The 26,716-nt window shown below is 39.3% G+C and overlaps 2 protein-coding genes across 6 annotated transcripts; one reads left to right on the plus strand and one right to left on the minus strand.

Annotated features, from left to right (window-relative positions):
• Nucleotides 1–545: 545 nt before the first annotated feature.
• LOC124962002 (cytochrome c oxidase assembly protein COX20, mitochondrial) lies at nucleotides 546–7,237 on the plus strand. 2 transcript variants are annotated; one of them, XM_047521077.1, is made up of 4 exons: nucleotides 546–960; nucleotides 6,080–6,194; nucleotides 6,301–6,364; nucleotides 6,998–7,237. In XM_047521077.1, exons 1-4 carry the CDS (start codon nucleotides 919–921, stop codon nucleotides 7,134–7,136), a joined length of 360 nt encoding a protein of 119 aa, XP_047377033.1. In that variant the 5' UTR covers nucleotides 546–918; the 3' UTR covers nucleotides 7,137–7,237. The 2 variants fall into 2 exon arrangements, with proteins under 2 accessions (XP_047377033.1, XP_047377032.1); XM_047521076.1 differs by lacking the exon at nucleotides 546–960 and adding an exon at nucleotides 2,849–2,923.
• Nucleotides 5,168–25,287, minus strand: Hnrnpu (heterogeneous nuclear ribonucleoprotein U). 4 transcript variants are annotated; one of them, XR_007104405.1, is made up of 17 exons: nucleotides 24,381–25,287; nucleotides 23,377–23,488; nucleotides 23,216–23,289; nucleotides 21,194–21,333; nucleotides 20,730–20,829; nucleotides 20,236–20,348; nucleotides 19,607–19,870; nucleotides 19,241–19,360; nucleotides 18,593–18,721; nucleotides 18,325–18,493; nucleotides 17,797–18,051; nucleotides 17,316–17,500; nucleotides 16,879–16,950; nucleotides 11,223–11,293; nucleotides 9,185–9,281; nucleotides 6,678–8,638; nucleotides 5,178–6,645 (listed from the first exon to the last, which is right to left on the minus strand). XR_007104405.1 is itself a non-coding variant. In XM_047521074.1 (14 exons), the coding sequence occupies exons 1-14, from the start codon at nucleotides 25,060–25,062 to the stop codon at nucleotides 16,383–16,385; spliced, it is 2,469 nt and encodes an 822-aa protein (XP_047377030.1). In that variant the 5' UTR covers nucleotides 25,063–25,286; the 3' UTR covers nucleotides 13,694–16,382. The 4 variants fall into 4 exon arrangements, 2 of the variants coding, with proteins under 2 accessions (XP_047377030.1, XP_047377031.1); XR_007104404.1 differs by having other exon boundaries at nucleotides 5,168–6,645; nucleotides 9,185–11,293; XM_047521074.1 differs by lacking the exons at nucleotides 5,178–6,645; nucleotides 6,678–8,638; nucleotides 9,185–9,281; nucleotides 11,223–11,293 and adding an exon at nucleotides 13,694–16,436 and having other exon boundaries at nucleotides 24,381–25,286.
• Between the last annotated feature and the right edge of the window lie 1,429 nt (nucleotides 25,288–26,716).

Raw genomic sequence — 26,716 nt, forward strand, 5'->3', positions numbered from 1 at the left:
GGTCGCAGCTGTAGAAGTGCAACTCGATACACATCAAAATTCACATCGCAGACATTTTTCTCCCTGGATGGCAAAGTGCTTCCTCCTCCCCGACCCTCCTCCCACCAATCTCCGGCTGGTGGACATATTCAAAGTGAGCTGCTCCCTCCATTTTGTCCCCAAGCTCCTTTGAGCAAACTGAGCGATGCTATTTTAAAGCCACTAAGTAATGAAACCAAGAGGGAGGAGGTGTGCGGTGTGGGCGTAGGAGCACAATTGCTGAAGGGAGGCGCGAAGGACTAAATGGCTGAGGGCGCTGGGTGGGGCAGCCGGTGGCACCGAGGGGCTTGTTCTGGGGCCGGAAGGACAAAGGACACGTAGGGGACGAAGGCCGCCGAGCTAACGAAAGGCGACTTCCGGGCCAGAGACCCGAATGGGGCGCGTTGGGCTCAGCCAACCGCTGCTAGGGGTCCGCCCCGCAGGACAAAGCCGCGGCGGCGCGCGCGCTCCCTCTGCCGCGAACCGCCCTCGACGCGCGCCCCGCACCCGCGTGCCTGAGAAAGCGCGCGCGGCAACGGTTAAAAATGGCGGTTAGGCGGGGGCGGGAAGAAGAGCTGCGTCGCTGAGCCAGGTTCCAATCGCCCCCCCCTCCTGGAAGCCGTGAGCTGGAGGTGGTTCGCCAGCCCGCCACCTCCCACACTCCAGGCCCTGCGAGCTGGTTGCCGGACTGGGAAGACAGCGTAACCCGTCCGATTGAACAAAGGAGGTTGCGGCTGAGGCGCCAGCAGGGCCTCTGCGTAGCATTAAGAACATTCCCTAAAATGGCGGCCGGCGCGCGGGGGCGGGCGGGAGCCGGCGGGCGGGGCGCGGTTGGTCTGGCTTCCGCTCCGGAGGCCCTGGGCGGACGCAAGGTGGGGCTGGAGGAGCCGACTTGTCCCCATGGCGGCGGTCCGGGAGCCGGGCGAGCCCGGGAAGGGGAAGGTAATGCAACGCGGGGGTGGCGGGGCTCGCGACCGCAAAAGCGGGAGTGGGGCGGGCACCGCGTAAGGACACCGCATCCTGAAGGTCCTAGTCTTGGAGCACGGTTCCCTGGCCTCTCCGCCAGGCGAGTGCTAGAAACCATCACAGCTACCGCTAGTCCTCCCCCGAGCCCCAACACTTAGTGGCCAGGACAGCGCTGACCAAAACGAGGGGGAAGTGACCAGCAGTATTAATGACTTATTTGCAAGTTGTTATGAAACAGCTAACACTGAATCCTTTTGACAAAATTTTGCTGACAGGACGTTACATTGAATTTTGCTTGTAAATGTTACTAGTAAAAAGATTAAAATGCTCGGAGGACAGGTGCCTTGTCTTAAATGTAGTAGTCTACACATTAAACTTAGAGAATAAGTAAATGTTAAGGAATGAAAACTTGGTTATATTCCGGTTCATTTATGTCCAGAGCAGGAAGGTCAGATGAAGGAGGCGGGAGGAGGGTCCCATTAGCTTTCTCTGGACCACATGGCAGTATGCAACGTTGTGTGTAACCAGTAACCTGCCTAGCTGGATCCGTTTCTTGTCGCTCTCCCCTCTTTAGTCCACCTTCCACGGTTGTCATTTTTGCTAGAGCTTCCCTTGGTGTACGTTGGACAGTTTCACCCCGTTTAAAATCGAGTCCTAATAGCCCGTTTCTTTCAGGGTAAAATCCAAGTTCTTGGTGTAGTAAAGCTGAACCAGGTTCTGTCTCCTTAAAACGGTCTCTCATGAGACTCCCCAAAGCAGACTGCGGTGTTTCCCTACCTCCTTTGGCATTTTATACCTAGCTTTATCATTTTACAGTATTTTGAGATAGTCTCAACAAGTCGCCCCGGCTGACTTCAGCACCCCTAAGTAGTTGGTGTTAACAGGCATGCACTACCATGTCCTGTTAACCTGTCTTTTAAGAGTGATAAATATGAACCTATTTAATTGACTCATAAGTGGCAAAGAAAAAAAAAAAAATAGCGTAGTGAGTGAGTGAAAAATGGTTACAAACCTTAACCTGAGCATCTTCAGATTTGTGGAGGGAAAATGTGACCCACAAATTGTTCATGAAAAAGTAATACCTATCAAAGTTCATCAGAGATAAAATTTATGTAATATAAACTATGTCTGAGGGGCTGGGAATGTAGCTCAGTTGGTAGAGTGCCTGCCTCGCAAGCACAAGGCCCTGGGTTCAATCCCCAGCACTGCAAAAAAAAAAGAAAATTCAAAAAGAAGAAAAAAAAAAATCTAAACTGTCTGATTAACAGCCCAGGAAGTCAGAAAAGGAAGCCTGCAGTTATTTTTTTAAAAGGGTTTATTAGTGATCGTTCCAGTACAACCCAGGGAAAGAATTAGCAAACCTAAAAAAGGGAGTTATCAAACTATGCTTGATAGAATTAGCCTTTAAAAACTTTCCTCTGCCCTCATTCTTGTCCTTCAAGAAATTTTAAAATGTGAAATTTGGTACATAGTTATTCACAAAAAGTGTGAATTCATGAAGTCAAACAATAGTCTCTACAGTATCTGGCATCAAACTTTAGTAGGGATACAGTCTTCATCAAAACTGGCAAAGTCCCGGTCCTTAATGGAGCTCGCTTTCTACTGAGGGAATCCAACAATAAGAATTTCTTTTACTGAGCCAGCCATGTAAAGATCCAGGAGTAATGCCGCATGTGTTAGGCAGTTAAGAAAATGATAGTCACTCATTTTTTAGGAGTGGCAAAAAGACCTAAGATACTGTCGACAGATGTTAGTTTGGTAGTATAATAAAGTTGATGAGAGCTGATAGGTTCAGCACATATTTTGATCCTTACAGATCTACAGATACAGTGGACATGGATTGGAAGATGATTTTTTGTTTTAGGCCTAAAAATTGAAGATGTCATTAAGAGGAAGGTTTGGTGAAACGTTATGCTTTTATGGAAATATTAAGATCAAGGTTCATATTAAACTATTAAATGTATGAGGTATCAGTAGGCAGATAAATATGAGATAGAAGCTTAGGAGAAATTAAGTTTCGATTCATAATTTTAGTCATAACTAGCATTTAGGGAGAGCATCTTCCAGAAAAGGGCAGCACTTCAACATTTAAGGTCTGCAGAAAGGACAAAAACAAAGCTGCCAGGACTGACAGTGATATAGAAAACCAGGATACATTACTGTATTTTGAACCAAGTAAATGATTTAAAAACAAAATGATTATCTGCCCATCTGATAAGATGGATTTTGCAAAGTGGATGTCCCTGGAATATAGGGGATACATGCCACACGAACCAAAAACCTGTTATCCTTGCTTTCTTTCATCTTTTTAAAAAATTCATGTCCAGTGTATCAGCAAAGAATGAAATGTTTTTAAGTGGAGAAACACACCAAGGTAACTCAGTTTCCTGGGAAGGGGAAAGATTTTTGTTTTCAAGATTGTAATAGAAAAACCTCATGCAAATGAAAATGACAGTTAAGTTCTTGTGTATGCAGAGGGGAATCAAGGTGTTAAAGGTATGCACAGGTGTTAAAGAACTAGTGTGTTCAATCACCTACATCACCCTTTACAACAGGAAAAATTATGAATACAAATATGGCTCCAATTTGATCCAAAAATCTTTACAACTTTGAATAGTTCCAAAGTGAGCTGATAGAGCTCTTTAAATCTAAGGTTTAAAAATATTAGTTTAGCCAGGTGTGGTGGTATACAACTAATCTCAGTAGCTGAGGTGGGGGCTGAGCTAGCTTCAGCAATTTAGTGAGACCATCTCAAAAAAAAAAAAAAAAGTCTGGGAATATGGATCAGTGATTAAGCACTGCTGGCTTCAAATCCCAGGCACAAACCAAAGTCTAGGTCTGAGACTGTAACTCAGTGTTAAAAGAGCGCTTGTGTGACTGCATTTGCTCCCCAACATTGAAAAAACACTGATCTAGTTAGGTGCAACTGCACTGGGGCAGCAGGATCTAGTTTGAGGCCAGCCTGGCAGTTTAGCATAAAGACCGGTTCATTGTATTTTTCTTACTATATATGTAGGTTTATTTAAGTCATCAAGTCAAAACTACTGATGAGGTGGTGAATTCTCTAGCAAGGCAGAGTTGTCTTAAATCCTTGAACATCCTTCCCATGTTTTGTTTTGGGTACTGGGGACTGATAAGAGTTGCTTAGCCAACAGAACCACATCCTGACCCCTTTTTATTGTGAAACAGGGTCCTGGTTGCTGAGGCTGGCTTTGAACTTGACATCCTCCTGTCTCAGCCTGACATGCACAAAATGTGAAAGATTTGACTTAATAGCCCCGTAAGTTTGTGACTTTGGGAAAATGCTTCTCCCCAACTCTTTTGGTTTCATTATCAATGGGTTAAAGGACAGTTTTGTACAGTGGAAATGACACTGGTTTTGCGGTTGGACTTCCATATTTACTTGAAGCCACTGAGTGTTTCAGAGCATCACACAGGTTGTGGTATTATGGATATAAAGGACCTAGCAGTAATAACCCCTACTTCTACAAGATTAGTTTTGAGCTTCTCAAGCTCACAGTACTGACATTTTTTTACCAGTTTTGTTGAGGGTGGGGCTGATGAACTATTGAGAGATGTTTAGCAGCACTAGCTTTGGCTCTCTTGGGCCATTCACCTCTTAAAATATATATACATACACTTGGCTGGACAGTGGCATATGCCTATAATCAAGCAGCTCAGGAGGCTGAGACAGGAGGATCCCAAATTCAAGGCCAGCCTGAGCAACTTAGTGAGACCCCGTTACCAAAAAAATCAAAAGGGCTGGGGATGTGGCTCAGTGGTCAAACACCCCTGGAATTCAAACCGCAGTACCCCGCCCCCCAAAAAAAGTATGCTTTCCTCCTGTCCATTCCCAAATCTGAAGGTTCAGGGCACTACTTATTTGGCAGGTGTATTTTCAAGCACTTATTAAAAACGATCATTCTCCATTCTGTTCAAATTCTTAGTGTTCCAGGGTCATACACCACAAAAAGGAATCCAAAAGGAGAAGCCTATGAACAAATCCCCAACTTTATTTGTTGTACATGGACACTATTCATTTTTTAAATGTGGTGCTGAGGATTGAATCCAGTGCCTCACAACCTCTCTATATGAAGATTCACACTGCAGTGTTTTTAATGCCTGAAACTATTACCTGCTATTCGTGAAGCAATCACATTAGGTCTGAGTGTAGAGGGAAACAGGAGGCAAAGAGGAGAAATACAAGACCATCATTGAAGAGTATGCAATTTTTAATATGAACCAAGGCATTGTCTTTTCCAGCAGATGCTTGAGCCAAAGCAAACATAAATGGAAATACAATTATCATGTAACATGACTTGCCTCTTCCTGTCCTTTATGCATTTCTTTCATGCTCTTTTCCCTCAAAATACATTGCTTTCATGGTTATCTGTAGGATTCTTCATCCTACAGAATAGAATCCTCCCAAAATGGCCCCAACACTATACTTTAGTAATGTGAAAACCTTTAAATGGACAGGTGGCTACTTCCTTTAAAAAGCAATGTTACTTAAAGCTATCATTCTCATGTTCTAAGACTTTTTTCCCTTGGGCGACACTCAGCACTTATTATACCCTAACTGCTCTGCTAAGCACTTCTATACATTCTCTAACCCTAACCCCAACCCTCCAGGTTTAACAGAAATGTCGGTTAAATTTAAATGTCTGTCTCTCCCCAAAGCCCTGAAATACAGAATTAAGAGTGAGAGACATCCCAGTTAAATGTGGAGGAAGAGAAGTTGTTTTAATCAACTGAGACAAAAATTCAGCTCTCTGCAGACTCCCAGCTTATCATCAATCAAATACAGCAGACTCAATTCACAGGCAAAAAAATACCCTAGCAATCAGAAGAAATGCATTGCCCATGTTCATATTAACATGAAATGATAAAACCACAATTGATGTTTGCCTAAACAGCTTTTTAATTTCTAACAACACTATTCAATAAGTTTTAAAACTAAATTTACTTTTGTTTCCCAAGTTATGCTTTTATATATATGCTCTGTGATAGAGTCAAATAATTATAATCTTTGTCAAGTCAACCTGAACTAAAACATTTTCTTGTTCAATCTAGGTTCTTTTCTATTTTATCCTAGCCCTTTAAGCTCCTAGGAATTTTAGATGTTGAAAACACTCCCTGTGCACGGGATTCGATATTATATGGTTCACTGGGATCTGTTGTGGCTGGACTTGGACATTTTTTGTTAACTAGTGAGTATGTTTATTTCTCTGAGCAGTTTTTCAAGATGGATTACCTAGTCTATGCATACACATATGATTATATTCTAGTTATAGTGGTCATGCTTATTTTCAACAGGTAGAATTAGAAGATCATGTGATGTTGGAGTAGGAGGATTTATCTTGGTGACTTTAGGATGTTGGTATGTTTGAAGTATTCCTAAAATTTCATGAGTTTATAGGTTACCTAAAATTCAAAAGCACACTCTTTTCAGAGAAATCTCATTAGAAGATTCCAACCCTCATTGAAGACTCTTGGGAATCTTACAATACTGCTTTTACCTTTACAAAAGCGATTTATACATGCAGGTACATGTGTATGAATATCCTTATCATTTGTTGAATGCCTGAACAGATTACTAATAGATTTTCCATTAATGCTAAGTTAATAGTTTCTATTTTTAGTAAGGCCTCAAATATTTACCTTCCCCCAATGGTTTATCATCCCTTATTTACCTTCCCCCAATGGTTTATCATCCCTTATTCTTCTCTACTGAAATTTCAAATATGTATTTTTGGACAAGATAAGTCAAACCAAAGTACAACATACACTACTATGTGATTCCATTTAAGCTCAGCTAATACTCCATGGATGTAACTCACCTAAGTATTCTGATACCAAACCACCCAAAAACAACACTCCAAATTACACCACTTATTTTTGCCTTGGGTAGTCAATCACCTGTAAGCATTTTTAAATTTTAAAGAGCAGGTTAAATTCCATAAATTACTATAGAAACTTTATATGAGTAATTTATCCTTTCTTTTCTTACAAGGTTTCCCTGTAGGTATAATTATGCAAAGCAAAGAATCCAGGAAAGAATTGCCAGAGAAGGGATTAAAAATCAGATTTTATATGAAAGCACCCACCTTGATCCTGAAAGAAAACAAAACAGCAGCAGCAGCAGCAATTGAACAACTATGAGCATAGAAATCCAAAACATCTCCCTCAAGTCAGTGTGAACACTGGGACCAGCCACATAAAATATTATGTACAATAAAATCAAGTAAATGAATTATGTCTAAGTTGTAGTCTTTTTTACTTGTATGAAAACTTGCTAACTGCCAGCATATCAAGTATTACAATATAGTGGGTGTTATCACATCTAGAACATGAAGAATTTATTGGCAGTATGTTTAATATACCTGGAAAAGTTTTCTTGGAAGAAGTAATGAGTTTAATGTTGAGATTGTTGAGATTAAGAAACAGAATCTTGGATTTTAAGATCTGACTAAAAAACAAAAATCACGTGCTTTTCAACTGCTCTCAGTGCATCTTTGGAAGTATACAGTGTTTTCACTTTTAAGTGAAATTAGTTTTGAAATTAATCACATAGTGTATATGAAAATAGTTTGAAAATGTTAAGGCTGGCTGAGTTCGATCCCCAGCACTCAAAAAAAAAAAGAGAGAAAAATGTTAAGACTGGTGTAAAGAATTGCAGAATCATACATTTTATTAATCCAGTTAAAATCACCACTTTTAAAAAATCAAATTCCCAATATTTACTTTTCTATCTTCCTTTCTTGTGAAATGAAGCTATTTTATGTTTAATACGTATCAACATTACTTAAGAAAATCTATTAAGATGAGCACAGTGGTATGTACATCTGTTGTCACAGCTATTCAGGAGCATGAAAAAGGAGCCCAGGAGTTCAAGACCAGCCTGGGCAACATGGTCACACCCTGTCTCTGAGGGAGGAAAAATATCTATTAAATATAACAGGTTGATAGATTCTTAATGCAAAAAGAGACATGGGGGTGGGGAGGAAAGACACCAAAGGAGATTATGGCCATTATTGGTCCTTTTTGATGCATCAAAATGAATCTGAAATGAGATTATCTCGAAAGTATTAGTCCTTGTCCTGCATTCTTTTTCAAAGGAAAGGTGCAGATTAGTTCAGTTCTGTTCAGAAAGCTTTTCCCCCTCCTCCCCAGCTTGTGGCTATTACTGTGAGTATTACAGAGGCTGTGTGATGTCCAACACATTATGAGGACTTGGGTCATTAATAAAGTTAAGTTACTGGAATGGAGCGCTTGTAAAATCTGACCATTCACTGGCACAAACCAACAATCTACATTATTTGAACTGGTCATGATCAAATTAGAAATTCAATGGGATTGTCCCCCATGTTTTTAAGAGGCAACAATGACTGGGGGAAATATTGAGCACTAATCAATAATCTGATATTTAACAAACTGGTTGGGCAACTACTTATGTACATAGCTTCAGTTTACTAACATATTTAATCTGTAAAACTGGGCAGCTGGATTAAGTAAAGTCCTAGTTCTATCATACTTCAATTACATCTTACCCTCAAAGAGAGAAACCTCTCTTGATTGGTAAAATTTCCAATGACTTCACCATTAAATAAGGTCAGTTCATTTTCACAGCAGAATGCCTGCACAAACTGGAGACCTGGATTAAAAACAAAGTTATAAAAGTATTTAATTTAGTTGAATTACTTTTAAAATGCCAGTACATACATTTACATGATCATTTATTCTTCTTGAACTACCAAGATGTTACAAAATGGTCCCTGACACTTCCTTTTCAGTTTCTACAATTTTCGTATCTTAACTGTGAAGTTCTGCCAAATCTATGGCACAATGACCATTACAAATGAATCCATGCCTCTAATAAAATTTTTTCATTTACAATGCCTTTCTGATCTACCTCTGTAACTTTCCATTTTCATTTACTTACTAAATAAACTTCTGGGAATTATAATCACTGTTTTCTTTAGCTTCTTACACTACTTTGTGCTTTATCTTATAGCAGTTGGCACTTTCACTGGGTCACTGGCATGTGCTACACAGAGCCTGCTTCCTATTAAGAACCTAGTCCACTTTTATTAAGTATCCTAAAGTGTATGGCACAAAATAAGTAAAAATAGGATTTCAAGTTTACACCTGATGCAAAGTTTCACACACTGCAAATTTTATTAAGCTCAAAATAACCTACCTTCCACGCCCACTTGAGAGCTTCCAGCGTACCTCCATTGCTCCATAATTCCAAAATTTCACACTAGGTGATATAGCAGTGGGTACCAGCTAAGTAGCTGATTAAAATAGAATTACAGTTGTTAGTTTTGAAAACTTTTTGTAGCTTATCTATCATACCTGCTTTGAAAATCTTTCTAAGTGCTTTATGTATTCCCCCTTCCCTCACCCCTCCTTTTGGCTGGACTACTTGATTTTCCATCTCAGTAAAAGGACCTCAGGGCTTTTAAAAATTATTTCTCTGAACTTGTGTTTATATTGACTGAATTCGGCAACAAGAAATCTTGACTACTCTAGAACCATTATTGTATTTGCAAGCATCTCTTTAGTCTACGTACCTCTAACTCCATCGCTGGTTTCCCTTTGCTTCGATTATATAATGCGAGGAGGTCTATATAATAAATTCAGGATTCCTGTTTATGCACTTTTCAGCAAAGAGCTAGGGATCAAATAGGGTTTGAATCCTTCTATTCCCAGATAAAAATCTGTGATGGGGTAAACACCCCTTTAAGTCATGTTAAAATATACACTATTCTTTGGGTAAAGCAGACCTTAATGAGGAAAGTAGAAAAATTAAAACAATTGCTATAACTCTGGTTTATAATGGTCCTCTAGAATGAAATAATTTTTGGAAGCATCTTAAAATAGTCCAATAATTAGCAGTTCAATGTGTCAATAATATATCCACTACCACCCAAATACTGGTATTTTTACACAGCTTGTTTTGTACATTAAATTCCACTTTGAAATGTTTTAAAACTTTTTCTTAATAAGGGAAAGCTGCTGGAATAAATTACATTGAGGACATTTTTCAGAGAACTCCATTTTAAAGCTTATAATGTGAGCACTACAATGTTTCAAATAGTTGAGTGCTTTTCAACCACTGCATTCACCTTACTCTTCCATTTTCTAGAGTAAGGATGACACTGAGTATCTTGAGGTTATCACTGATTACATTAATAGTCGAAAGATTTCTTTTGTTCACTTTAAGTGTAGGTCAACCTATAGGGTGGCATCTCTTCCGCCGTGTTTCTAGGAATTAAGTTCTAATAAACCACCTATTACATGGCACACCCTTAGGGGATATCATTCTCTGCACACACTGATTTCTTAAAGGAAGGATGGGTTTCCATAGAAATGTTTCTTGCACTATACCATGAAATCATGTGAAACAAAACATGCCTTACCACATAAATTCAAAGCTCATTTTTGAAAAAAATGTTTATTTTTCTATTACGGTTTTTCCTCATAAAAACAGAAATGGTCATGAAACCTTGAGGTGCCTGCTCTTTAGAAGCCATTAAGTTGATTTTTTAAGAGTAGAGCCATATTGCATTGAGCAAATCCTGATAGTGACACTGTTATCAGACCTGCACCCAAGTCCTCTTGTTTCACCTGAAGACATTATTCTGGAGAATATAGTGGGGGAAAAATAAATTTCCTCTAAGCTTATCAAGTCTTTAATAACTTTGGACTTAGAATAGATTAAATGCTCTGGACGGGCATAGCTCATACCAAAAGTTCAAAATTTAGTTTCTAGTTGATTTTACACTTTGAAATATGAATTTATATCACTTCATTACCCAAAAGGACCTCAAGTCTGTTTTCCTGGTTTTTCTATATATTTAGTATAAAAAGAACAAAGATTTTGGGAAACTAAAGACAGAAAAGTATCCTACACCTATTTCACATCGGAACTCTGGAAATATTAACTGCTACAAGTAGGGAGAATATTATGTGTTGTATAAAAAGTTAAACAGAAGGAAAGGACTTGGGTCTTTGCATGTATTCCTATATGCAAGAGTACCATCGACTGCAAAGAAAACACCAAGTATTTCACTTCAGGTATTCAAGGGAGAAATTAGGAAACTTTGTTATATAACCTGTACATCAAGGTTACCAATTATTCTTCCCCATCTTTTAGTAAGTTTTATTAAGGTGATCCCGGAAACCTAACATAACAACTGTTAAATATACAAGCATCAATTAATTTGGAATACCTATTAGAATCACTGGAACACATTTAGTTGGGCCCTTTTACTCTTCCACACAGCACATTCACATGGACAGACTAAGGAAAAGGAGATGAAATTTAAATCAGCACATTTTTTCTTTATTATACTTTTCCAAAAAAAAAAAAAAAAAAAAAAATTAAGTACGTTGGAACCTTTTATTATTGTACTTGTCCATGACCGTTGCTTAACTAGGTACCTTTAGAAATTGCCAAATAAGCTCTGATTAAGTATTAATTTCATCTTCTCCGTAGGCTTTAATACTATTTACATCACACTTATGTATTTCTAGCCATCTTTGATGATGATGGCCTCATTTAAATTTTTGGCTATGTCTATTTATAGCAATGCTTCAAGTGCTTGCCACATATTTTATTAGGCAAAACTGATTCTACTTCCCAATACAATGAAATGGGACTGTCAAAGGAAAATAAAAAAAGGTAACTCAGTATGTATCAGATGCTTTTAGCTCTTTAGCCTGCAATCCCTGAGTAACTTTCAGTACTGCATATTATCAAGCAGAACATGCTCATGAGTGATTATGCCATCACCAAGCATGGCGATTTTAACAGTGCAACAAAGAAACTAAGCCTTTCTAAGTCATTTTCCAGAGGTTAGCCTCATCGGTCATTACCTCATCACTTCAAAGTACAATATAGTTTCTTGTACCCACAGATTAAGCTGTTGAAAAGCCAAAATTCCCATTCCTCATCAAATGTATGCTGAAATCTGGGCATGAAAAGAAACCTTTCTTAGGTTTATATTCTGAAGGAAAATTAGGCATCTACAAAGTAATGTCCTTACGTTCCTTGCCCTAATAATAACTACGTTATCCTAAAATCTCACCTAACCAAGCAAGGATCACTGATATCCTAACCTATCACTTATCTTCAATGCTATTTTATCAACACTGGGAACCTCCTAAGATATAAAGATGTTTGATTAATTCAAAGTTAGCTTTATTAATAATCTGTTAATTTCCAACCTATATAAACTATACAAACCTTATAAAGTAAAGTTCCTAGGGCAATGAGTTAAACTTAATCACTTGTATTTTTCAGCTAAGAGGCAAAGATGTTAAAATGTTTTCAATGTTAAGTGCCAAGCTTTTTGTTACTTCCCACCTAAGTTCTTATTTTCCATTGTCCTGTTTTGCACAATCTGAGACTGACTCAAATATTAACACCAAACAACTAGCATATGCTTAGCAAAATGATACCTGGGCACCTCTAGTATTAGTGTTGTCCTATCCAATTATATTAAAGGGATACTACTTCAAAAAGTACTATAATTCACTTCCAAGTTCTCAAAGGATTTATTTTAAACACCAAAGTTAAAACGAAGGTGACTCCAGCATTAGTTTGATGGATAAAGTGTTTTTAATGTTCTCTTACAAAGGTACCTATAATACTACTAGTAATAAGCAAAAAAAACCTGAGTATTAAAACTCAAAAAGCAGTAACCTGGCTAATTTTTTTTTTTTTTTTAAATATAAACACTATGCCCCAAATCCAAGCTAAAGTCATCCTAAGTCTCCACACATCAATGGTATTGCAGTTTTACTGAGTATTTTGGGTTAACTTAGGCAGTTAATGGTTTTAAAGATTGGTGGTTTTTATTTCCAACAGAATTACTGTTCCTAACAGTTCCTTTATAATTTATGCTTAGGCAAGTTCCAGTACATAAACTGTATTGTCGGCCCTTAACATATATATCCTTGCTTTTATTACCAAAAACAAAAACTTTTTCAAAATCAATCTCAGCTGCATTGTTATTAACTTTTAGACTCAAACCATCTCAAAAATTTTAGGAAAAAAAATGACTCTAGAAATAATATATTGCATTCATCTTCCCAAAGGAAACATCTAATTGAGTATCATGGAGACTAGGGAGTGACAATTCTTGGGTTCAAGTTCCATTCTCTTAATAAAAAAAGATTTTAGTTATGTGTGGGAAGGAAATTATGGAAAGTTGTTTTAAGCTCATTCCAGTTTTGTCTTAAAAAAAAAAATCAATTCTCAGATCTACAGTTACGTCTATTATCCAAATGAATGCCAATAGCTAAAAAACTACCAACTGTTTTTGTGCAATGGAGCCCATTAGATATGGTCCTGAGATAAGGTGTTCATTATTAAGTTTATAGAACAATGGCATCTAATTCACATAAGTGAACAAATTTTGAATAGTCCCTATCCATGAATATAAAATCCCCATCATATGAAAAAAATTCTGAAGTAGTACTAGCTACATTTCTAAAAAAAATTAATTTCAAAAGTCTTTAAGACTGCTCCCTTGTCACTTAACATCGAAATATTCCACTTCAGGATTTATCTTGCTGTCTGGTAACTAAGGTTGTAAGTTGGTCACTGCCTTTAAAGAGATCATAATGTACATAACCTACCAAGAAATTTTTTTGTTGACAGTTAATTTTCTCTTCCATCAATTCTTTTTCTTACAAATCTGATACTTTTGTACTACCATTTGACCAACTTTTTTTTTTTAAGGGTGCTGGGGATGGAACCCAGGACCCTGCACATATAACACAAGTGCTCTATCTATTCCACTGAGTTGTATCCCCAACCCCACCAACCCATTTTTGTCTCAACATGTTACATTGTAAGAGCTGCAAAACTTGCTACACAAAAGCACTCCCTGAACCAAAAGCAAGGTCATAGGTAAGCTTTCTCCAGTCAGGATTTGTTCAGAACTAAGTCTGTTGTTTTTTTCCCCAATTGACTGCCAATTTGTGGGGTGGGGGTGGCACACACAGGAATTGGGAGAGGCAAAGGACAAACCAAGTCACTTACAGATCCTATCCTGCCAGAACTTGGCATTTCTTGAAATTAACTTACCTACTTCTCTCCCCTTTGCTTCCCTAGTTGGTACATTCCTTTTCTGAATTTAACTATTTCCTAAGATTATTTTTCACACAAGGATAAACAATCCTGATCATCAAGTTGCTTCTTAAAAGTTCTAACACATATCCAGCCAGCATTTTTATTCCATCTGTCCCCACTCCTTCCTAATCTGTGGGGTTATGGTGGCCTACCTAGTATCATCTGATCATTTTCTCCTGCTGCAATTATTAATCCTAGTATAAGCAATTTAAATACGAGTTGTACCCAAAACTTTAGAAAGGCACAAGTAAACTGTATGACACCTAAACAATGACTAGCATTAAAGGTTGAATCTTCCCCTCATTGGTTAAGTATATGCAATCTTCATAATGTATACTGGAAAGTAACTTGTGCCACTGATTGCTAGCAGTAATTGCTAAAGATACAGAAACCTTTGAGACTACTTTGTATTGTTAAGTATTTCTATGGTGATCATATCTTGATACCAAAAATTCAAGTGAACCTACACCACCATCTAAAAACTAATTAGTTCCAAAAAAATTCCTAGGAGTATGGAATGAAGTTAAAAAATCTGATTTTACAGTGGCTAACACAAAATCCTAAACACTCAAATACAGCAAACCTGAACTTACCAGAAGCAGCCTACAACACCAAAAAATAAATAAATAAATAAAACTACACTGAAGTCAAATTTTAGTTCTACAGTTTGACTCCTGATTCCTCACTTCAGTGAGGGTCCTTTAGAAGATTAAGTGTTCTGTGCAAACCCAATAAAATTACAAGTAGGGGATCTAATGTTATCACATAGCTACAGTTAAGTTAGCAGTGTTGTGTAGTAGTGAAATCAACAACTGGCTTACATATGATGGCTTCTAAAAGCATCTGTTCCTAGAGTTTCATGTATCATATATGTATATAAAATTATCAGTTGAGGACAGCCGTTAGCATTTCGTAAAGATGATACAGTGAGCGTAAACTTCTCCCAGCCAGTACCTTTTCCCCTCGTTAAATGTTAAAAGTCGTCTGGGGGGGAGGGGAAGGGAAGAATTCAAACTTTACTTCATATTATCAATCATCAGTACACATTTAAGTTTTTAAAACCTAAATGTTCCAAGTACAGAGTAAAGAATAAGCTGTCCAGAAAGCACACACTTAAAATTTCTCCTCTTGGGAGTTGTATAAAGGGATTTTGAACCTTGATGGCGAGAATCCCAAAACAAGAGTAAAATGAATTCTTTTTATTGCAAACAAACGTCTAAATTAATTTCTCCACCCACTTTCTTTAGAAAGAAAAAGAAATCAGCAGGCTAAGGAGATACCCATTCAAGAACTGACATGATTAAAAATTAAGATATAAATGGGTGACTCACAATTTCATTAGCTTACAAAGATGGTGGAGTTAACTACTACAAGCACACTAGTTATACAGTATTTTGTGGGAGAAGGGCATACAGACATAGCTAACTTCATATAGATCCCATTAGACAACTGGATTTACAACAAGTTTTTTAATAAGAAATGGGCAAAGCCAGCTTTCTTTTCAGAATCAAAATGCAGAACAAATGGAAAATTTATGGTATTTAACCTTCACAAGTTTGAGCCTCCACAAATAATGCAACCAAGTTTTACATTTTTAACAGCCCTTCTACATACACTCCATCTTCTCCATCTTGGTTCCAAGTTTTAGCTTCATTCCCAATTATGCCAATTCCATTGTTATTTAAACAGAAAAAGACTTCCCAGTCTTTGTCAGAAATTACTATTTAGCTTATCCCCTCCACTACTACCCAGCAAACTAGAGAGAGGATGGAGTGTAATATTGAGCAGTACAGAGTCTTAATGCAATTCATGAGGACCACTTAGTCCTTACATGAATCTGGTTGCTAACATTTCTATTATATTGTGACAATGACTCCCGACTGTTATTCTCTGTGAGAAATGGGGGAGTAAATTCTTAATAAAAGACACCAGGTACAAAGCAACATTTTACTTTTGTTGTGATAAAAAAAAAGTCACATTTTACAGATAAAATGTAGAACCCTGAAATACTGACACATTCTCTTATCGTGCACAATGCTGAGGTTCTCTTACGATTCACTTTAAAACTGCAATTAAAAATGTACAAAAAAGAAAAGAAAAAAAAAAAAAATCAACCCACAAAGCTTCTAAAAAAGGAACCCGCAGGCACTTCCTCTTGTGGAATGTTTAAAAAGTTAGCCTACTAAAGAAAACAGTCGACTTCTTGTGAAGGTTTTGGAGAAATATGTATCAGTTCGTTTTATTTGGGTATTCAATAATATCCTTGGTGATAATGCTGACTCCATGGCTTCTGACCCCAGAATTGCTGTAAGAGAAAATTTTTTTTTTAAAGAAAAAAACATCAATAAGCCACTCAAATTGCTTTTAGGAAATGACAATGAATCTAATTTCAGAGTAAATGCTGGAAACAAATTATACTTGTCATACCTCTGATTTCTATCAAACCAGATTTAGTTTTATTATCCCATTATTTATCAATACACATTACAAAAAGAAACACATCATGATTTGGTTAGTGTTTACACAATTAAAGCTAGTAAAGAATTGTATATTAAAATAATATTACTTCATTAAAAATAAGTTACGGCAAACTCAAACCTATTTATGGACTACAACTTCAACAACACAATTCATACCTCGCCTTATTAAGGTTTACAAACACTTCAATCCCTGGACAAGATCTTTTTCAGGACTGATTCTTAGTCAAAATACAATTAATGTACATAATCATGTAAGAAATTACTTACACCCTGCTGCCACTGGTTGTAGCCCTGAGATTGATTTTTGTAGCCACGATTGTTTCCTCGTCCTCTGAAATTCTACAAAAAGGGAAGAAATCTTTTCAGAAGTCTGAACCCAAGAATTTATCAAACCTGTAGGGCTTATCGTTGGAGGGTTGGGGTGGGCAGATCTCAACAATTTGTCAGACATTAACCTGGGGAAAATACAAAAAGCTCTGGGCACCTTTCTGCAGGTTTCTGAGATTTTTAAACTATTAAAAAATCCACCTGACTTGTTACTAATAAGTATACCTCAAAAGCAAAATTAAATATATTCATTTTACTATTACCAGATCCAATTTTTTCTCTTATCAATGCAAACACACCACATTCCTTAGTTGCTTGGTAAGGTTCCTATAACTTTCCAGACTGAATTACAGCTGTCAGTGTCTCTTAATCATTACCTGGTTATAGTTCCCTCTGTTGGGCATTCCACCTCTGTTGTAGTTCCCTCTGTTTGAGTAGCCACCTCGGCCAGGAAAAACAGGGCCACGAGGGTAGGGATAGCCAATTCCGCCACTTCCACCACCGCCACCACCTCTCTGTGGCATGTTGCCCCGCCTATTATATCCACCACGATTTCCAGGAGCTAAAAACAAGATGTTTAGTTTAACTGTGTGCTATATCTACTCAAAATATTTAGGGCTCTTCTGGCCCATTCCTTATTTTTAGTAATCAATATTTGAAGACAAAAAGCATTCCTTAATTTTAAGTATTTACACAGTCTAGTTGTGTTTAGAATCAAACCACATTAAAATTTTAAACTGTTACTATAGCAGCATAAATCAGTATGAGGAACAAACTTCTGTTTAAGTTACAGACCCAAGTTACAAGATTCTCTCATTTCAATCCTGAATTAAAACACAATACTCAAATTTAACTTGCCTCCTCCCCTGAAGTTTCCACCACGCATATTGAATCCTCCACGTCCTCTGTGGCCACCACCTCGGTTAAACTGGTTCTTGCCACTCTTGTTTTTATTGCTCTTCTTTGAGCCAGTGTTCTGTTTCTTTTCTGGTGGAAGTGCCTTTTTGCTTTCTTCCTTATATTGCTCCAGAAGTTTTTGGGCTTCTTCCTTCTGAAGTTCAACATAGGTTATTTCATCAAAGCACTCAGCCACTTCTGGCAGAGTAAAGTTTCCTGCCGAGAGAGAATAAATTAAAGTCAGAAACTCACTGCCAAGTACCTATAATCCTAGAACTTTCAATTCCTGAACAGCTTAAAAATCTTAACAGATTACTGTATCTACTCAAGGTTTAGTAGTTAAGTTTTCTAAAAATAATTACAACAGGTCAAATACATTTATATTTCCAAGGGTTAATGCAAGTTCTAAAACAAGTATTGACAAAATATTAATTTTTCAGATATGAATCACAAAACAAGATAAGATAGAAACAAAATTAAATTCCATGCCTTTCATTTTAAGGACTGCATGCTCTGGTAGGTCTTTCCCCTCTACTTCTGCTTTCTTCTGTGTTCTCTGCTTATAGTCTTCATCTTTTGGACAAACTACAACAGCTTTTCGTTGGAAACCTGCAAACAGGCACATTTTTCTCCTCTGGGCAGCAGCAGATACATTTGTCTTGTGGGGGAAAAAAATAAGTTTATAACCTTAAACATTAATTCCACAACAAACCAAGTTATCTGTTAACATTTTTTAAACTTCCAAGTCACAACTCACCTGATCCAGAATGAAATTTCGCTTCTTACGGGCAGCAATCTCAATAAACTTTCCAAGACACTGTGGGGCTCTTTGCAACAGTGTGTTCAGTTTTCCAGTATCTGCCATTTGCTTCTTAAAACCTGCCACCTATTTTTAAAATTTAAAATTTGAATTTGAATTTGTGAATCAAGTCATGTGTTTAACCAGTTTAGATCTATATAGGAAGAAAAATATTTGAACATTGTCTTTCCCTTACTAATATCAAGAAGTGGTACTTTTATCATGTAACAAAACCACGTCACTGAATTCTTTTCACTGCTAATGTTACGAGGGTTAAGAAAAAAATCATCTATGGAAAAGACAATTATACCTATCAACTAGAAAGCAACTTATCTTACAGAACAGAGCTAATGGAAGTTTCCATTAATTTAGTTTTGCCCATACCCTTATCTGTAAGATATTAACAAAACAGATAAAACAAGGGGTTACACAAAACACCTTCGAGATCTACTTTTTTTTAAACAATTTACTTATTGAGGTGCTAGGGATAGAAACCAGAACCTTGCACATACTTGTTAAGGACTCCCACTGAGCTACATCCCCAATCCCTTTTTTGGACCTCCTTTAAATGCTGAAATCAGGGCCTCAAAACATTTTACTACTTACCATCATTTTATCCATAATTGTATTTGTTCCAAGAATGTTGTATTTACCAGGATTTTCAGCTGCATGTTTTGTCACCCAGGTAGTTTTTCCAGCTCCTGGCAAGCCAATCATCATCACAACCTGTAGTGGAAAAAAAAAAAAAAATGTTATTTCTACATACATCCAAATTTTCAGACAACACATGAAGATTTGTCTGTGCCAAGTTTACTACTCTATATAAAAGAAAAAGATAAATCATTGGCTAACAGCAAGTTGTAACATTTGAAAGCAAATTAAACACTAATCATCCAGCTCTTCCAAATATTATTTTTGTCAAACAAAAGCAATCTTCAAATACTATTATTTGCAAAAAGCAAAATGACTCACTTCACAATCTTTCTTCTCTTCAGGCCCCTTTGGTCCTCTAACTCGATCCTCTAAGGGGACATTTTGGATAAAAGTATAGTCTTCAGGTATTGGAAAATATGGCTTTTCCTTCTGACCAAAATTAAATTCAACTGCACAGTTGTGGCAGAGAACATGTGGAAAGAGTGGCCGTCCAGCAAGAACTTCCTTACTAATTTTGAAGGCAACACCAAGATCTTGTCCATTCTTAGCATAGGAGAGTTCTACTTCATCATTTTCAAAATTCTGTTAAACAATAAAAAAATTTTTTTACCAGTTCCAATCTGTTTCCTATAAGCTTCCCAAAAATCAAAATTCCAATAAGGAGTAGGCATACCCTTAGAAAATACATTTATAGGTTAAATGCTAAAAGCTTTTTGAACATTACAATGAAATAGATACAGAATCAAAAATGTTGGCCCAGATGATGGATTAGATTTTTCAGGCCAATTCTGTGTTTCAGTTTGTCAAAATGTTTCCCTAAAAATTTATTTTTCTGGTTCACCTTCTATCAGTCTTTAACTCAAAACCAGTGCATGCATTTTTATCTCTCATACTAACAGCTGACAGATGTTCATTTTTTTATATATAGAACTTCAGCAATAACTTACAGCGAAACATGTAATAACATCATTTTCATCAAACTTCTCTCCGTAATCTTCTGTCTCACAGTTGCATGTTTTTATTCCTTTTAGAGAATACCCATACGAAAATTCTTCTTCACCTAAGAAAATAACTTGCATGAAGCTGATATTTTTTAAACAGTCCAAAGGCCCACTATTTTTATTATTTAACATGTGAGGTGCACATAACCTAACAAACTTGGACTTATTTACCAGATGTAGAAATGACCAGAATGAGCTTGAATATAAATATACAAATAAAACTAACAAATTATGGATAAGATTTAACCATGTCCTAAATTTTAAAAAATCAAGTTACAAAAAAGCTAAATTTCAGCTTGTCTGGTACATGCTAGCATTACTCATCTGTAAAATACTAACAGAAAGGATAAAAGTAGATAAAGATTTGGAAGACCTTCTAACTATAGTTAACTGAAATCAGATCCTAATCAGAGACTTCAGTACTCAAACGGAAACTTTACCAAGCAACATTCCACTTGTAGTCAGTGACCAGCCAATTCGAACTTCATGTATGTCAATATCTTTAGTATATAAATGCCTTACTGGGATCTTCTCTGTAACCTGAAAGTAAAATCATTAAACCAAACTGTAAATCAAGAAAAGTAAACTCCTAAATCCTGGGTTACTTTATTTGGGGAAGAAACACCCAATTCTATATTCTTTCCCAATTCTACTCTCCTTATTTACAAGAACTTTAAAGTGACGTGAGCACTTTTGAAACTCAAAGCTGAAAAAGTTCCAATTAGCTGTTTTTAAAGTTTGTGTTTTTAAATTATACTCTTAATTCTTTAACTCAAGTGTGTTTTAACATGGTTTCTTCCCAACAAAACCAGAAATTTGACCAATTTTTAAAAACTCCTTGATGGCCTTTTCATGTACATGATTAAAAGGTTGGGGAGCTATTGGGGCACAAAACTGAATTTACCTTCATCTCAAAGCAGACTTTGCCTTTTGACACACCATAAGATGCCCTTCCTCCAGCCCAAAGAAAAGCAAAACTCTCCATAGTAAGGGAAGAAGCACTGAGGCGATCTCTTGATATTTTAAAATGTAGATCACAATTATCTGTAATTATATAAAACGCCAATTATCCTTTTGACATCAAATATATATATTTCTGCTATGTAGACAAAATTTGGTTAAGTTTTTACATGTACTTTAATGCTGCAGAAAAGTTTTCATATCATGCTGCTCCAACTCTCAGTTTAAGCCCCACTCCCACCAAGTCACTTATGTACTAAAGTAAACTGCCTATTAAATTAACAAAGGCTTAATGTGTTAAGTAAAATTGAGACAATGTGACAATACATACCTGCTCTGCTCTTTACCTTGATTTAGAGGCAAGCAGTAGAGGATAGCAGGAAATCAAAGTGAAGCATGCCAGAACCAGGTAGAATTTACCAGTGCCACAATAAAACTGAAGGGAGGCCACGACCAATATTTTAAAATAAAGAGTATGAGCTGCTGATCCTGCACTTTGTAACTTAACACCCAGGTTCCAGGTCCTGAATTCTTTTCTACAACTTGTGCATCCTCCACCTACTAACCTGGTCATCTAAAGGTGTTACTACAGCATTTTAGGTCCCCTTTTCCCCAAGCTTTCCAGTTATAACAATTAGGGATTAACCACTTCCTGGATTATCCAAATCGTCTTTAACCTAGCTATCTTTGGGTCACTAGCTCATTAACATGTATTTTCTCAAAGTGTTCTCACTTGACAAGACAGTTAATCTCAAGTTAGAAAGCAGATTTATTTAGTTTTTATTGATGAGTTTAATCTCCTGTTTAGAATGCTCCTTAAAAAAGTTTTGTTCCTAAAATCTCTGACCATCATTGATATAATTTAGCAAAGTGTGTTTAAACCCATTATCACCCTTAATAAACTGATACTCCTAGGTGACAGGCACTAAAACCCAATTCCTATGTAATACTGTTACCCTTCTGAATCACTGCTTCAGAACCTTGTTATTTCTAGCAATTTTATATTTAAGCAACTGAATTTGACACAAACACTTTCAAATCAACTACTTTGCCATTTTATTTTAGGACTACCTGTAAGGGGTATTCAGTAAGATCAAGTTTTATACTTAACACTTATAAATCATACAAGGAAAACGTGAGAAATCTAAGCTTCGACTCGTTAGCTAATGGAACACAGTTACCTTACCTACAAGAACTTATATTCTACCCTTTGTTCTACTCATCTCAAAGAGTTGTGCATTCTGACCAAACACTAAATCAACATAATTCTTTTATAATTAAAAAATACAAATCTGACAGCCAAGGCCCACTTAGAGGTTTGCAATACTTCCTCATACTCAATTGCAGCCCAACTGGGTAAAGTAGCAGTATTTACAGCGCTGCCATTGATACCATTCGCTGCTGAAGAAAGCTAGTGGCCCAGTGATAGCCCACTGCTGCTGCCCCAGGTCTTTGGAAGAAATCAACTTATGTTAAAGCAGCAGCTACTGAACTGGAATTGAGAACAAAAGAGCAGTTATTGAAAAAGTAATATTACAATCTTTTAGAATAGGGAATATACTTGTGTGCTAATGGGAAAAGTAATTAGTAAATATTTAACAAGCCCAAATAGCTCACTTAATATAATTCCACACACAAAAGAAATTATTGTAGAAGCCTTATAAGGACTAGTGATAAGTAGTTGTACAAGTTTCTGTTAGTCAAAAATTGGCATTAAGAATGAGTTTTCAAATCATAAAATGTTACCAAATTTCTAAGAGCCTGTTAAATTATCAATACAAGTGAAGCCGTACTAAACATTAAATACTACCGCAATCTAAAATAAAAGTCATTATGTTCCTGCCTTTAAAAAACACTAACCTAAACTTTCTTAAGTTCAACATACATTGTTTTCTAACATTTGGAACCAAAAAAACCACTGTATTCAATAACTGGGGGGGAAGGGGAAAGAATCAGCTTCACTTACAAGTATCAAGACAAACCACTGTGTCATCGAAGTGCTCATCTTCTTCTTCAACAGGTGGCTGAGGAGACTTGGCTCTGAAAGATAGAATTGTCTCCTGATACAGCTTGTCCTACCAACGCATGAAGAATGGGTACAAGCAAAACTAGATTCGTATCCTGTACCTGCTGTACTTGTTTTCTTCAATGTACTCAAAATATCCTCGGCCATGATCTTCTCGAGGTCTTTTAACACCTCTCTTTTTATCTCCGCCTTTCTGTTCTGTTTTGCCGTCTCCTATAACACACAACACCCTTTGAGGCCAAGTCGCAAGAAGTTTAAAAAAAAAAAAAAAACCACTAAAATCAAAACAATACAAAATAACCCACCGCCTTTTGTTTCAAGGCGCAAAAGTGCTCTACTTCACCCGGTTAATTTGTTTAGGCCCTTTTAATCGACGAACCAAACGTAAATTCAAAGAACAATCAGCTTGGAATTGGACTGGAGGTTAGTGACGCAGTCTAAAGACGTTACTAATTTTACCAGTCTACTCAACAATTCGAGAAAGCCAAAGAAAAAGAGCGCGGACCAAGCCTGGAGCCCACGTGCATCCCGACGAGAGTTCAGGAAGGGGGGAGGGGCCCAGCGGGGCTGGCGCAGCCCGCTCTCCCCTCCCCCACTCCACCCAGGCCCGCGCGCCCCGCCGCCGCATTGTACTGATCTTCCGCCCCACTCTCCGCGCCGGGCTCCTCCCGCCGGAAGTGACGTCACGCCGAGCCCCTGCGCTCCTTGCACAATACCGCGGCGATGAGCCGCCAAAGCGCGCCCGCCCCGGGACCTCGGGCCTCTCCCCTCCCCCCGCGACATGTGCCCGCACCGCGCGCACGCAGCGCGGCGGCGCCACAGCGGGCCGACGGGGCTCCCTCCCCTCCCGCGGCTCCTCCCCCCACAGCGGCAGCTGCAGCTCCCCCCCACCCCGGCTCCCGAGCCACATAATGGAGGCACTGCCATCACCGTCACACCGAGCCCGAGGCCTCTCGGCTAATCCGGGATTCCCCACGCCCCTCCCCCACCGCGCCGCGGCCCCCGCCCGGGGCTCCCTCCCCCTGCGGGGCTCCGGCAAGCCTGGGGCACGGTCCCCACCCCACGCGGGCCTCCCGCCGCGCGCAACGTACAACGCAGCACTCACCCGCCGCCGGAGCCCCGGGGCGACCGCCGCCTCCGCCGCCTTCCGCCTTCTTCTTACCTCCCGCCTGCTGCTGGCCCTGCCTCGCCCCGGGCGGCGCCACCGTCACCGCGAACAGCGAGGTGGGGCCGCTGCTCTTCCCCGCGGCCTCCTTGGCGGCCCCGCGCTGCTGTGGGGGCTGTTGCTGCGGCGTCGCCGGCGGTTGAGGCTGCTGCTCCCCGTGCCCGTTCTCGTCGCCCGCGCCCTCCTCCTCGTCTCCGAGCTCGTCTTCCCCTTCCTGGAAACCCTGATCGTCGCCGTTCTCGTCTTCCGAGGCGGCCTCCTCCTCCTCCATCGGGCCCGAGTCGGCCGCCCCCGCGGCCCCGTTCTCCTCCCCTAGCTCCATCTGGTCGCCGTCCAGCGCGGCAATCCCTTCTTCCTCCTCCTCTTCCTCCTCGTCGCCTCCGGCCGCGGCCTCCTGCTCGAGGCCTGCTCCCGAGCGCCCGGCGGAATCCCCGCCCAGGTCTAGGCTGCCGTTCCCGGGCTCCATGGCGGGGCGGCCTCCGGCCTCCTCGTCGTCCAGCGCAGCCTGGAGTCGATCCATGAGCTCGGCCTTGAGACCCTTGTCGGAAAGGCGCCGCTTCTTGAGCTCCTCTTTCAGCTCCGACACCTTCAGCTTTTTTACATTAACAGGCGAGGAACTCATGGTGAGGGCCCCGATTCACCGCTGGGTGCTGGTTCAACCTCGGCTCCGCTCCCTCGGCCACTGGTGGCGGCGGCGACGGCTGCTCCTCGGCCCGGGCGGCAGCTGCGGCTGGAGATGGGTTCGTGCTGCAGAGCGGACCCGCCTGGTTGTCGAACGGCGCCAATTCCTTTCACCGAGTTCGCGAGGGAGACGCGGAGACTCGCCTGGCGCGAGCGAGCACGCAACGTCCTCTCGCAGGGGCGGTGCCGCGCACGTAATATAGCCGCCCCGCCCCCTACGTGACGGGACGCTGCGCAGGAGGAGAGCCGGAGCGCGCCCGCGCCCGCCCCCGCCCCTTCCCAGCCCTACTTCCCCGCCCCCACGTCGAGCCCGGCCGAGAGCGCGGCGCGGGCCGCGCAGTGCGCTTCCAATTGGGACCCAGCAAATGGAGGAAAAGGAAACCGCCTTTCGGTTAAACCGACCCACTGCAAAAACTATTGGCCTTTCTGGTTCTTTAGTGGCAATGCACCTTTTTCTCCCTTCTTTTCCTGCCAGGAGGCCGCTTTTCTCCAAAAGCTTTCAGCCTACAACTTGGCATTTTCAACTCGAATCTTTTACCTTTTCTTCCATCTTAGATTTGCTTTCTTTCTGTTTTTCCAGCTATTCGTTTAAATCTCCTTAAAAAGTCCACTTATGACTTGTATTAACGCAAAATGGCAATTATTATATGCAGGGACTTTTTTCGTTTACTTATTTAATATTCGGTTTAATTTTTCAAGTCCTGCCTTGTGAATTGTATTTTAAGTTCCGGAAGGGCTAGGGCAAAGCCTTTCTTTTGTCTGTTACACAACCCCTGGTGCAAGGCCTGGGAAATAGAGGTTTGTTGTACCACTTACTCCATACTGCATGGCGTCTTATGAGCCTTTTCATGGCAGCTATTCTCAGTTATTAATAGCCTTTGAATAAGCTTTAGATAGCATCTCTTGAGATTACCTACCAAATGACATTCTCTCCAGCTTTGGACATGGTGGTCTGGTTAGGAGGTCCCAGCAGCCAACAAATAAGGGTGTGACCCAGCTAGGCTATAGACTTTTATTGTTTTCCTATTCTTACAAATACTCTTAACCAAATCATGCTGAAACTCAAAACTCATGAAAAATAAAAGCGATTTAGTAAAAAGAAAAATGGATCATATCACTCAAAAAGACATCTATGATGTTGCTGTATTTTAGAAGTTAATTTTTTCTCTTTAATAAATAAAAGGTGTATTATGTTCTTGAAGTTTTAGGGAAGGGGCCAGAATTTAGATTTGTGATTGAGGTTAATGTCTAACACCTCATAGACCTGCTTAGTGACCAGCCAGTGTCCAACTGTCTGAGTTGTTCAATTACACCAGCTGTTTAGTGCTCTAGCTGGCACCATAATACTGTTCTGCACTGCTTGCTTGAAATTTGGAAGTGAAATGTGAAATTTCTCGCATTGGCTAATATGATTTAGCTGATTAATAAATTTTATTTTATTTACAAAATTATTTTTGTACTGGGGATTGAAACCAGAGGTGCTTTACATTGAGCTACATTCCCAATTCTTTTTTTTTTTATTTTGAGACAGGGTCTCACCAAGCTGCCCAGACTGACTCAAACTTGTGATCCTCCTGCCTCTGCCTCCTGAATTG

This window comes from Sciurus carolinensis, chromosome 12, assembly GCF_902686445.1.
Source record: "Sciurus carolinensis chromosome 12, mSciCar1.2, whole genome shotgun sequence".
Lineage (NCBI taxonomy): Eukaryota > Metazoa > Chordata > Mammalia > Rodentia > Sciuridae > Sciurus > Sciurus carolinensis.

Coding starts and splice junctions, on each gene's coding strand:
- LOC124962002 (XM_047521076.1), top strand. CDS start 2,864: ATGTCATTAAGAGGAAGGTTTGGTGAAACGTTATGCTTTTATGGAAAT. Junction 2,924..6,079: donor ATGGAAATATTAAGATCAAG/GTTCATATTAAA, acceptor ATTTTATCCTAG/CCCTTTAAGCTCCTAGGAAT. Junction 6,195..6,300: donor TGGACATTTTTTGTTAACTA/GTGAGTATGTTT, acceptor TATTTTCAACAG/GTAGAATTAGAAGATCATGT.
- Hnrnpu (XM_047521074.1), bottom strand. CDS start 25,062: ATGAGTTCCTCGCCTGTTAATGTAAAAAAGCTGAAGGTGTCGGAGCTG. Junction 20,830..21,193: donor AAGTCTGCTTTGAGATGAAG/GTAAATTCAGTT, acceptor TTTTACTTTCAG/GTTACAGAGAAGATCCCAGT. Junction 20,349..20,729: donor TACAAGTGGAATGTTGCTTG/GTAAAGTTTCCG, acceptor TTATTTTCTTAG/GTGAAGAAGAATTTTCGTAT.